Here is a 12,844-nt window from a genome sequence, read left to right on the forward strand (position 1 = left end):
TAGGGTCAGTCATCAAGGGTGTCTGGTGAACATAAAGGTGTAGGTGGCCACCAGATCACCCCGAGCCTGCACTTTTTCAGGCTGAAGAGTCCCATGACTCTCAGCCTGTCATCATAAGGTCTGTTTTCCTGACCTCTGATCATGCACTTGGCTCTCCTCTGCACTCTCTCAAGCTTCTCCACTTCTCAAGCTTTCCCTTCCCTATTCTTTTTTTTACACTTGGCCAGTGTTGTTTTAGTGCTGCTATTGCATGTCATGAACTTCCCACACCTCAGTGCCTATTATTTAGCTTTCTGGTAAGCTGTATTTCCCCCTGATTTTACCAAAAACTAAAAAAGATGTTACTGTGTTAACCTGTTCAGAGGTGCTCAGTTCTAGCAGAACAAACACTTCATGCTGTTCTAAAGGCCATAAGCTTCTCTTTTCACCAGGTCCCCAGGCTATGGCCTCCAGGGTCCTACTAGGACTGCTGCTCATGCACAGCTCCTAACCTAAGTCCCACTGGTAAGTAAATGGAGTGGAAGTGGAGGAGTGAATCAAAACAAATAAGAAGAGTGAAGCCAGGTGCTAGTGGTTGAAGTGTCCTGATTGAAATAGACCTTCATGGCTGAAAAGATATGGGAAACTGTGCAGGGATGAAAGCAGAGGAAGGAAAAAGAAAAGAGGTAACAACTAGAAGAGTGAAGAAGAGGGATAAGTGGAGAGGGAAGAAAATGAAGAATAGGAGGGGAAGAACAACAGAATAATTGGTCAGGAAGAGAGAAATAAATAAGATACAGGACAGACAGTACAGACAGTAAAAGTGGGCATAACACAGCAAACACAATTTACCCCTTACTCTACAGTCTACTGCCCTGTAGGGCTGTGCAAACCATTGGTTGCTGGTTCAATTTGGAGGAGAGTCGGTGGCCAAATCTCCAAATCTAAATCAAATTGGAACACCAATAAAAAGGTCCAAATAGAGTCAAAGCCTCCAAATCAATTTAGCGAAGATTCGGAGATTCAGGCAGTCCCCGCTTGCCACTGCAGGGAGCTAGACCTGGGCTCCATGCCAGTAAGTAGGGGGCTAGGAGGGAGGCTGGAGGAGGGGAAAATGGGGGGACCCCCACCAGGCCCCATCCCTTGCCTGCTCCCCCAGCCCCCATGAGTGCCCCCTGACTCCTGCCTGTTCTCCCAGACCCACCAATGGCTGCCCTACCTGGCCCCTGCATCCTGGCACTTAAAAAAAAGAAAGAAAAAGAAAATAGAAAAAAAAGAAAAAAGGCTCTGCACTCACCAGCTACTGCAGTGGCTGTCAGGGCCCCTAGGGGCATGTGGCAGAGCCCCCCCATGCAATGTGGGGCAGTGAGGGGCAGCAGGGATTGCCCCCCGCCCCAGCTTGGCAGGAGCCGGTGAGTATGGGACTCTTTTAAGTGCTGAGAAGCTGGGGCTGGGAAAGCAGGTGGGGGGTGAGGCCTGTCTAATCCAGAGATTCAGCCAATTCAGCAGTGGTTGAATCTCTGAATCAGATTCGACTGAATCGATTCAAGGAAGTGATTTGAATCACCAAACTGAATCGCTGTCAGCCGAATCCAAAGAAATACTAGCCAGTTCGTACTGCCCTGCTTTCTCTTCCATTTTAAGGAGAAAGGAGACAGAACAAAGAAAAGAGGAAGGTTGATTGAAATAAGGAGGTTGTTCACCCCTTGTTCCCTTTCAGCTACTAATACCTTCCAACGTACTTCAAAGACCACCCTCAATAAACTTCCAGTTCCCCCATTGAGAGTCTGATACTGTAGCTCATTTGAAAAATGAAGATAAGAGTGCAGATAAGCATTTAAAGCTAGCTGAACAATACTTACGATAAATTAAAGAAAAAAAATCTTTAGTAAATGGGCACAATGAGACAGGAAGAAGCCTCAGCAGGGGCCAAAACATCCAGTTGGGTCTCAGGGAGACTAGAGCTTAACTTTTGCATTCTTGAGGTACAGACTTATAGGAAGGATTAACAGCCACAAGTGGTTTTACTTCCATGTGTGCTAAATTTCTTAATGTTACAAGCAACAATGCTACCAAAAAAGGAGTGGGTAATGTTATGCACAAGTATGTTAGCCTTATGCCATGTGAAAAAGGTAATTATACCTTGCATGAAAGGGACTGTGTAAACTGAAAAATGGAAGAGTCAAGAAAAAGTTATAATTTTTTCCCGTTTATAGCACTGTACAAACACACTCTACCGTAGGGAAACTGTTCTAAAATACAAAGCTTTTGGGTATCCTCAGGAGCAGAAGACAGGATTTGATGGAGTACTGGATCAAGCCTTCGTTAATGATACTAATAGGAAGACATGAGTCATAAAATAAGTTGGCTTAGACTACTGAAGAACAACAAATATCATTTAACTAAACTGAGAGAAGGAACAGTCAAGAACCTCCTTAAATGTTTGCTTGACCTTATTTTAATTTACCTGCTGTTAAGTGGGTTGTGTTTACATTTACCCCACTTTGTGGCCTACATTTCAACAGAGGGATAGTCTTGTATCCTGACTCCCTTTCCATTCAAAATCACAAGGTCCCTGCAGAAAAATCAGTAACTACAGTTACATGGATGAGTAGTACTGAATATTTGTGTTGTTTTCAGTTTTTAAATGACTTAGCATTTGGAAAGGAGGATCCAGCACTGTTTGTCCTTTGGTAGACTACTACAAAGCTCCCCATATGTCTGCCTTGGTTGATGGACCACAGTTTGAAAATTGCCACCTTATCTCCAAAAGTCAAACAATGTGGAAGATGCACAGGGAGGTAACCAACTTGACCTTTATAAATAGCTGAGTTATGCTTGATTTTTTTTTCTTGTGGCTTGTGTATGGAGAAGCATTTGCTGCCTATGAAACTTTGAAAAGCTTAACGGAAATGAAACAGGAAGTCTGATCCTTTCACAGTTTGTTGATCTGTAAAGACGAGCTGAGTCTGTGAAGATTAAGTTGCTACAACTGACAAAACAGCTTGCTGGAAAGAAACCTGTTTGGGAGATGCGGAGACGTCTGGACAAAGTGACAAGCAAGAGCAGACAGCAGTTTGCTGAGTTTGAAAGAAGTGGCAAGGCTAACCCATCATCAAAGAAAAGTGTGGGTGAGTTTGTTGCAGTCTCATTCAGGCTCCCTGAAACTATAAAAAATGTTGGGGATTGCAGTCTTATGAGCACTGTTTATGGATACAGTTTGATTCCTTTTCATTTCAAATGTAACGAAGATGAGCTAGAGGGAAAGTACTCAACTGTGAATGAGGGATTGGAGAAATTAGAGCTATGACTTAACCCTGGCAGGTTATTAGCTGGCTGGAAACAGGTTTGTCACTGTTCTTACTGATCTGTTACAGTAACGTCCATGTCTTTTCTTAAGTTGCACTTGATCTGCTGGCTTTGCATAATACCTGTAGAAGAATGAAACCAGACAGACAGGAGTGGAAGAAATAACAATGAACAAAAATGGAGAGTATGAGTTCTTTTTTTCTTTAAAAAAGACAAAACACATCTATTGCCTAAAAGACCATTAAAATACTTTAATAATTGCCCAATATATATTCCCATCTAAGAAACACCCACCTAAGAAACACCTGTTCCCATCTAAGAAACACCTTAGTAGCCTCAGCAATGCTGTTTGGTTATTAATGGAAGGGGAGGTAGTTTAGGCAATTTTGACCTGAAGAAGTGGTGCTCAGGAGGGCCTCCATAAGGAGTTCCATGGTATAGGCAGGCAGGCTTATGGAAGGCATTCCTTACAAGACAGAACATACAGCCTTTTCAAGTAGTAGTGTGCAAAGCTGTCTAACCATCTTAGAAACATACTGACATTGCTATCACTCTGCATATGCATCTGGACAAGGACTTGGAGCTCTGGAAATCTGAATACCATAGTGATGAATTCTGTTTATAGGTAGTGGTCCTTAAAACGTCAGTGTTCTATTAGTCTTCAACTGGAATGACAGGAAGCATTGTTAAATCTTAGCTATTGTTCTTAAGAATGCCTTTTGCAGAAGTTTCCTTCTGCCTTCCTATTAGTATTGTGTATCCTTTTGATGAATGCATAAATGCATTGGTGGTGATGGGATTCTATTATACATTTGCATGCTGTTGCTTGGCCCCCTTGCTGTCTAATACATTTCTTTGGGTGGTTTTCCCTAACTTGTTCCAAGGGGTTAACTTTCAAGTAAGTTTTCTTAATTCTTCTTGGCACTGCACTGCCACAGGACACTTTCAGTTCCCACCCAAATTGCAGTAGAAATGATTTTCCATTTGGAAAGTATTTTTCTCTTTTTGTACCAGAGACCTGTGTCAGAGACCTGCATGGAAATGAATTAAACTCTCCTGTAGTAAAGCCAGATTAGTGGCAGGAGGTGCTAGAAGTCTTCTCCTAAAAACTGTAAGGCAAATCCATGGATGTGAGAGGCAGAAGTGTTACTGAGCTTGGAGTTGAGATGAAGACCCAGCATTGAGGTTAATTGGATACATGCTTTTCTTACTTGGACTTTGTATTATGGGACAGGTGGGTTTTTTTCCCTCCCTCTCTCAAAGACTTAGTCACTACATGGAAGCTAATTTTGGACATGTCTCTACACTATGAAATCTTCAAAATAAACTAGGAGAGCTTCCATGCAGTTGGGAAGCGGTATAGAGTTCTGATCTGGTTGGAAAGCACCAGAACTGACCTATCCAAAAAGAATAGATGCCAGTGTCTGAAACTGGAAGAGGGGGAACTGAGGTATAGGGCAACAGGTACCACCGTGATCCTCCAATGACTACAGTAGGACAGGACTTATGGTCTTATTGAGTCTTACTAGCTGGATGCTTGGGAAACTGCTTTTGCAGCACTAAGTTCTATTTTCTCACAGGTCTTTGTAAAGAGAAAAATATAATCATCACAAATTAAATCTCCAAATTCAAAGCCATTGGTAATGAATTTCAATAAAAGCAAGATTTAGGCCCGCCATCTACAAATCATAGTATTATTAGGCTACTGCCAAATAGCATCACTAAAGAGGCATGTGCCAGCACTGCTGCACAGTAACTGTATTTACTGCACATTTATTTAGTACTTGATTATACAAGTAATAAATTAAATGTGCAGTAACCACTGCACATTAATGAATGTGTAGATACACCCACTGTATCCAAATTGGTATTCTAAGGCTTTTTTAGATGGCAATTTTACTCTTGATATTTCTGTTGAAAGAGCTCTGACAGGATGCAAAGTTAGATCATTCTTTACCATTACATCTTCTCTGGATTCAAGGCAGCTCTTGTGTAATACTCATTTATCAAATTCTCCTGTTTTTAATATAATGTTTCAATTTTTCCTTAGTTTCTTAGTTTTGAAGACAAAAGTGGGGGGTGCAGGGAAAGAGGGTATATAGAATGACTTTCCATTATCCATAGTCTTCTAATAGTGTAATGAACTCAAGTGCTGAGTTTTCATACAAAAATTCTTGTAGTACTTCACAGTATTTTAAAAACAAACACTAATAAATTGGCATCCATCCATAGGCTGGAGCAAACTATTTCTTCCCCATTTCCTTTTAAGGAGGAATCATTTAACAGCCCATTGGACATTGTAGACAAGACCTTGAAATTAACTTTTATCTCCTTTTAAGCCTTTAGCAGAGAGAAAAACCTTTGCCAATGCCTCTCCTTAGAAGTAACTTAAAAATGAGCTCTTCTGTCTGCAGATGCTTTACCTGCAACCATATCAAGTGACACCTAAGCCTGCTGTGACTGAAAGCAACTAGACAGGAAAAATTATTTTGGTTTGACAGTATACAGCATCTTGTCACTTTGTTGCTTGCAGTGAATGGGATGGAAACCCTGGTTAAAAATTATAACCACTGCTCCCAGGCCCGCCTGGGCAGGCAGCTCTACAGCTGCAGGGCCTGCCTGCCACATAGGCAAGCTGCTGGTGCCCGCAAGAGTGGCACCTGCCCCCTGCCTCACAGCACTGCCTGCGAGCTTCTCAGGGATCAAAGTCCCCCCCGCTGCCCGCGGGAGGGCTGTGGACTCCTGGGGCATCGCTCTTGCGGGGCGGGGGGAGCGGCCCGGTTGCCCCTGGGGGCGGGGACCGGCCGCAGCTCCTCCCGCAGGAGCCCGCCCTGCCCTGCCTGCCTGGGCGCTGGGGCGGCGACGGCGGCAGCGCTGGGATCCCCTCAGGTGAGAGGCTTCCCCATCCGCTCCCCGCAGCCCTGCTCCTAGCTCCAGCTCCCCCGGCTCCGGAGCTTGAGGTGCTGCCCGGCTGCTTCCTGAGCGCTTATTAGAAGCAGCTTCCTCCAACCTCCCCCTCCGCCCAGGCGTGCTCCCCACAGAAAAGGGCTGGTACGCAAAGGGAAGGGGCAGTAGCTGCCTGGAGCCCGGAAATCAGGAGGAACTTGTCTCTCCCCAGCCTGAAGGCTGCTCTAAACCCTTAAGGGCCCCTTCTGCATCCCAGACTCATAGAAAAGGAGGGTTGGTAGGGTTGCCAACCCTCCAGAAATTAGATAGAAATCTCCAGGAATCAAATCAATGAAAGGGCATTCATTCAAATCAATATTAAATGTTGAACCCGATATCTACAGGAGTCCAGTGGGTTTTTTTTTAATGTAGTAGTCATGTGCATTTGCCTTCCTGACATCATGACTCATTCATGTCATCACAATGAAACCTCCTAGAATAGATTCGGAGTTGGCAAACCTAGTAAGGAGGGGTCTCAGGAGGTCACATCTAGTCTAGCCCCCCTGCTCAAAGCAGGACCCTCCCCAGGTAGAACATCCCAGCCAAGGCTTTGTCAAGCTAGGTTTTAAAAACCTCCAAGGATGGAAATCACGCCACCTATCTGGGTAACCTGTCCCAGTGGTTTACTGCCCTCCTCATGAGAGAGTTTTTTCCTGGTATCTAACCTAAACTTTCCTTGCTGCAACTTGAAACTGTTGCTCCCTCATTTTGTCATCTGCTACCATTGAAGCTAGCTGGAAACAGGCTCTAGAGTTGTTACCCCTCTTCCAGCCCTGCTTCTCTAGCTTGATACTGGGGGAGTCCTTTTAATGGGTGATCATTGCTTTGCATTTGTGGCCAGTCACAGGTTATGGCATGGCTCACTAGCATGTTGCTTGATGTATGTAATGTGTGGCAGGGGCCTTAGTATCAGCCCTAGGAGGAGAGGGCTTTTTTCCCCCTTTGTTTAGCAAGGAACAGAGGTTGCAGGTACACCTGCTAACAGGTCACTGCATATAGGTAGGCCTTGGCTCATGTTCAGCTACAGAGTTATATGTTGTCCAGCACTGACTCTGTAGCTGGTTGGCTCTTTTTAGAGCGGGAGAGTCAATTTCTGGTGTTATGATTACTCTGCACCCATGGTCCATCTGAATTTATTGTGTGATTAACTAGTTAATTGTAAAATGTATGTAACATGTAGCAGGGGCCTAAGTTGGCAGAGCCAGGGGGTAGTTTCCACTTTGGGTTAAAACAGCCTGACTAAGATAAAGGGCTTTCTTTATACTATCCCTTTCACTGAGGTTTGAGAAAAGGGACAAAAAATAGCTCTGGCATTGGTATAGTGCGGGGTGGTCAAAATAAGCCTGCAGGCCAGATTCAGCCTGCGAGACCATTCTATCTGCCCTGCAGGGCCCCTAAAAATTTAGAAAATTAATATTATCTGCCCTTGGTTCCTCTCAACAGCAGCCCCTCCCCCATCCAGAAGCCCCACGTGGCTGCCCCATGCTGGAACCACAAGTAAGGGGGAAGGGCAGGGGAGGACCCTGGGCAGGGAAGGAGACCGGGGAAAAGCTGAGCAGTGGGGTGGGGGGAAAGTGGCCCCTTGCCCGCTCAGTGCCTGCCTGGGACTGCCTATGCCTGCTCCGGACAGCCCTATACAGGCTGCAAGCGACTGCAGCAGGGAACACTGGCCACAGGGTGAGGGAGGGACCACTTTTCCCTGGGCTCCTTCCCGCCTCTGCCCCTTGACAGGTGCCCCGCCCCTTGGTCACCATCTTGGGACCAATGTCCCAGGGCCAGCACGAGCACCGGTGGGGCCCAAAGCGGAGCACAGGCTGGCAGGGGTCTGTGGGGCTGGGCTGGGCTGGGCTGGGCTGGGCTGCACCACACCATCAGGGAGAGAGGGGAGCTAGCCCAGCTCCATAAAGCCCCTGTCAGCTGGGACCCTGTGCTCCTGCCACCCTGCTCTGGGCCCTGCTGTTACTAGCCCTGGGACATCAGTGCGGGCTCCATGCTCCTGCTGGCTCCCCGCCCACTCACTCCCAGTGCCCCCCAGCCCTGCAGTACAAGTGGGGGGCAGCACACAGCCCCAACTCCCTGCTCTCCGGCAGGGAATAAGCTGGTGCTGAGCATGGGGAAGATCAGCCCCATGGCCAGCGCTCCCTGCTGCAGTCACTCTTAGCCCATGTGGGGCTGTCCTGAGCTGGCACAGGCAGCCCCACGTGGGCTAAGAGTGGCTACAGTGTGGGGTGCCGGCCATGGAGCAAATGAGAGGCTGCTTTTCCCCATGCTCAGCATCAGCTTATGACCTGACCCTGCTTCCAGCCTGGGCTCCGTGCCAACTCTGGGCTCGCTCTTTGGGGCTGTGCGTGGAAGCAGCAGCGGCAGCCCCACCATGTGCTGTGCCAGGCAGTGTTGGCTGCTGCTACCCATGTGGTCCTCGATGGCCTGCCAAAACTGGGTAAGCAGCCCTCCACCTGAAATAATTGCCTGCCCCTGGTACAGTGACTCATCTACTCCCAACAGGTTAGCTGGTGAGGGGAGCTTCTGATATGCCATTGTAGGTTTAAGGAATCTGAAGTGCTCTTGGCAATAGGTGTAACTGCTCTCAGAAAGTTCTAGAGAAGAGACTAGGATGCTTAGTTTCTTACCATGCTTTTTCACCTTGGCACAATTTAACGGGAAAAGAATACTGATTTGAGTTAGGTTAGAGAGATGGGTAATTTCTTGTTAATAGAAAAAGGGAAAGTATGTGGAGAGGAGGGAGTATTTTGAAATGATTTACTCCAGAAAAGGATTTTCTTTTGTGTGTGATTTCTCTATTTGAGAATCAAATGTTAGATATAAAGCACTCAAAGAGTTGTTCATTTTAGGACTGTAGTGGACACATGATGGGGAAAAAACATTCTCACAAGAGATAATTTTATCTTTTTCTTTTCTTTATTGTATGCATTTAAAAGTTAGCAGTGCCCAAGTCCTTCCTACTCCCTTTCAAAATACAAAAGTGAAGGGAGACAGGAGCAAAAGCAAGAGTGTGCGTGAATTCTAAAGCCATAACAGAGGATTTTAACGTGCAGCTGTTCCCCTTGTCCTCCTTACTGGTTATAGCTACTGATGAAGTGAGCTCAAGTTCACAGAAGTTTCTGCTATACATCTCTGATTTAGTTTCTCTATAAGGCCCAAATCTTCTCTGCCTTCTGCAGCTACAATAACCAGTGAAACTAACTCTTGGCCCTTGAAGTTTTGTGGCCATTCTGACTGACCCTCTTAGGTTTTAGAAAACATGTGTCACCAATTAATGTTACAGGTTGAGGGTAGGTTTCTGGTTTAATTGCTCTATGTTCAGCTTTCTCACAACACTGTCCCACTCGCTGACTGAACTATGGAAACAGTTCTTCTCTCTCTAAAATATACCTCTAGTTTCTGCAAGGGGCAGAGGAGCAATTTTCAAGCTATTCATAGCAAATACTCAGCTAGTTATTGTGTTAATTTCTTAATCACCTTTCATGAACAGGTTTTATACTTCAAACCTGTTCATTTGTGTCTTTGTAAGTCCAACATGAGATGAATGGCCTATTTAAGCAGGTTAGCCTGTTCTTGGGCTCTAAAACTGCTTTATGAATCTCTGCGAAAGGGAAAGATTTCTTATGGTGGTATCTTTTATTGGACCAGCTGTGTAACAGAGTTAGACAAGCTTTTGTATACAACACATTGTTCATCAGGTCATTTTGGAGAGAATGTCCTACAGTGTGTGTTTTTGTGTGTGTGTGGGGAGAGGGATTGAATGATGTCAGTCACTGACATGGTGCTATCAGTTAGTAGAGGGGTAGGCAGCACCTGGCATGGGTGCCAGAGCATAGCGCACAAAGACATTTTGCTTGGCACATGTGCCTTAGGTCAGATGGTGGAGAAGGGACTGAGGCTGCGCTGCCACAGCAATGATCATGGCTCCCCCGCCATCCACCCCAGCACACCAACATCTTACAAGTCAAGTTTGCGGGTTTTTTTTGTCATTCTGCCCAAAATTATTGCTGACCCCTGAGCCCTAGGGGAAGTGAATCAGGGCAACTGCCCCAGGCCCCACGAACAGTGCTGTAAAAGCACCACCAGCTCTGCCATGGCTGCCACACACTGCTGGCTCCATGCTCCGGCTGCTTGCCACCCCCGGCCCCACACGGGCTGATATGCCCCAGATCCCGCGCACTCTTAGGGGGGGGCTCTGTCCCTAAGCTAGTGAACTGGTGGGAAACAGCATGTGAAACCAGAAACATGTATTTGTGCTGTTGCATCGACAATTGTGATCAAACAAGGTCTCTGCTAACCTTCCATAAAGACTCTGTTGATAGTTATTTTTAATACGTTGTTGTTCACAAACATATTTCTTGGTTTTAAATTTTCCTCCCTGTCTGGTTGTCATTCCATAGTTTACAAAGCACTGACAGAAGGCACAGAAGTGAAGTATATATTATTTGTCCACACAAAAGTGTCACAGTTATAATGGCACTTTATCTTTTGCTTCAACTGTGAACCTAGATAACATTACCTGTAAAGCAATTATAAGGCTTTTATGATTGAGTTATGGAGACGATATGAATTCTGAGCTATAGTAAGTCATTAAAGCCCTTACATTAATCTGAGATAGTGTGTGTGACACCTTCGCTAATGGCCTCTAAACAATGTGCATCTCTTTTGGCTTTGTTTGGTTAGAGGTAGAGCGGACTAATGGTGTTTTCCTACAGCTCAAGGGTGGATAAAATCATTTTAAGTGCATGCATAGTATAATAGAAACCTTTGCCCACAAGTTCTGATACTTGGCAAATGTAGGTCTTTGTGTGGGTTGTTACTACAGCATTTGATGTAGGATGTGATAGCACAGTACTTCCTACAAAGATATAGTAATAGTTAATAATTAACTCTTACTATAACATTTCATTATAATGAATCCATGTATACATTTTTCCCATGGATATGATCAAGGTTTTAAAACTACTGGAAGATGGGTGTAAATATTTGTTAAAACCCTTTGTCTGTCTTTATGCATCATGGACTTGGGTAAGTCTGTTCATGGTACTGTTTACTTGTGTTCGTGACTAGATTGTTATACTCTCAAGACTACTTACAGGGAGATGCATTATGCTTTGTATATAATGCTAGTTTAAGTGATACATAAGTCAAGCAATGTAGAATGAAATTGGAAGCAGGTCAAGGGAAACAGTTATAGACAAGAGAGAAGAGATCTGCTGGGGCTGTCACCTGGGCTCTTGGCTGCCCCTGCAGGAACAAGCCACAGTGCTACTGGGACTTCAGCACCACTGGTTGTGTTCAGATGCTAGTCTGCAGCTGTGGGAAGGTGTCCCCCCATCAAGGCCGCAGGCCAGGTGATGTCTGCAGGCCATGTGTTTGTCCCCATGCCCTAGAGGTTAGGGCATAGAGGTGAAAATTGTAGGAAAGTGATATCCAGATTTCCAGCTCTGCCACCGATTCATTGGGAGATCTTGGGTCAGCGGTTTAATCCTTCTGTTTCTGTTTTCCCCATCTGTAATACAGCAGTGCTAAGTTTCAACACTTTGAAGTACCAACACTTTGAAAAGCAGTTTATAGTTTTCCACAAAAGGCACTATGGATGTGCGTGGTATAATATATTGTAACCTCAAACTTTTGCTTTCACATGTGGCACATGCTCGAGGCTCTGAAAGTAATTACAGGTTTTATGGTTTGCTCTTGCTCCTATGTTCATTTTAAAGTTGTGATTGATTGGCTAGGCTGTTACTGCTATGCCGCGGTCAGCTGCTGCTGTGAAAACATGGTAAAGTCAATTTGTTTCCTTCTTTGCATGCAGTGTTTGTACAGTTCCAGGGGAAGCTTCATAACCAATAGCCCACTGACTGAGCCCTCATCACCTTATCTCTGTTGCAGACACAGACCTTTGTGGGGGTTTTTTCTATTCCCCACTAAGCATGGTTAAAAATGATGCTTTGTTTAATATACTTTAAGTTTTGGTTTCATTTCTTGTCACTTGCTTTAAAATTGTAATTCTTTTAACTGTGGCGAGCTCACTGAAGTTTGGGTTTTTAAAATTGTTAGCTCCAGATACTGATGATGCTTTTTAAATGTAGTTCATTTCTAAAAACATGTCCGTTATGGCTGTGCTGCTGGTATTCCAAGATTATTACCTCTCAAAAATTGCTTTTGGAGAGAGCTCTTCTTTTAGAGAGAGCTGTAAAATTCACCCCTTTATCTTGGCCTTTCTGCCTAAGTAAGAGTTGGTTTCTTAGTTGACATGTAAGAAGCAGGAAGGGGTTACCATCTTTTAGTTCAGTATACAGAGATTTATTATGTTTTCTGTTCAAGGTCTTCAAATATGTCCTAGCAATAAAAAAATATTAGAATTAGAATTCTAGCAACAGAAAAAAAAAACAAAAAGGGAAGAGGGGTTATTGGTAGAGCAATAGTTACCTTAAACTATAAATTTAACTACATCAAATCTAATATAAATATGAGTTCCCTCAGCCAGGAAAGGTAGTACAGTGTTTTCAACAGGCACAAGCAAATGACTTTAACTACAGCTTAAAAGGGCACGGTTAACTTAAATGATGTTTGTGTGGAATATCTGTACTTTGCACAAGGGAAA

The 12,844-nt window shown here is 44.7% G+C and overlaps 1 protein-coding gene across 1 annotated transcript in view; it reads left to right on the forward strand.

The window, feature by feature from the left end:
* Positions 1-2,941: 2,941 nt before the first annotated feature.
* The window catches only part of OTULINL (OTU deubiquitinase with linear linkage specificity like), a 45,736-nt gene continuing 35,833 nt past the window's right edge, over positions 2,942-12,844 (forward strand). Inside the window, exon 1 of the mRNA XM_090048401.1 lies at positions 2,942-3,110. Within this exon, the coding sequence (XP_089904527.1) occupies positions 3,011-3,110 (100 nt within the window). The 5' untranslated portion in view covers positions 2,942-3,010. The remainder of the gene's footprint in view (positions 3,111-12,844) is intronic.

The sequence above is a fragment of the Crocodylus siamensis genome, chromosome 5 (genome assembly GCF_052110815.1).
Source record: "Crocodylus siamensis isolate JL-2025a chromosome 5, ASM5211081v1, whole genome shotgun sequence".
In the NCBI taxonomy this organism is placed as follows: Eukaryota; Metazoa; Chordata; order Crocodylia; family Crocodylidae; genus Crocodylus; species Crocodylus siamensis.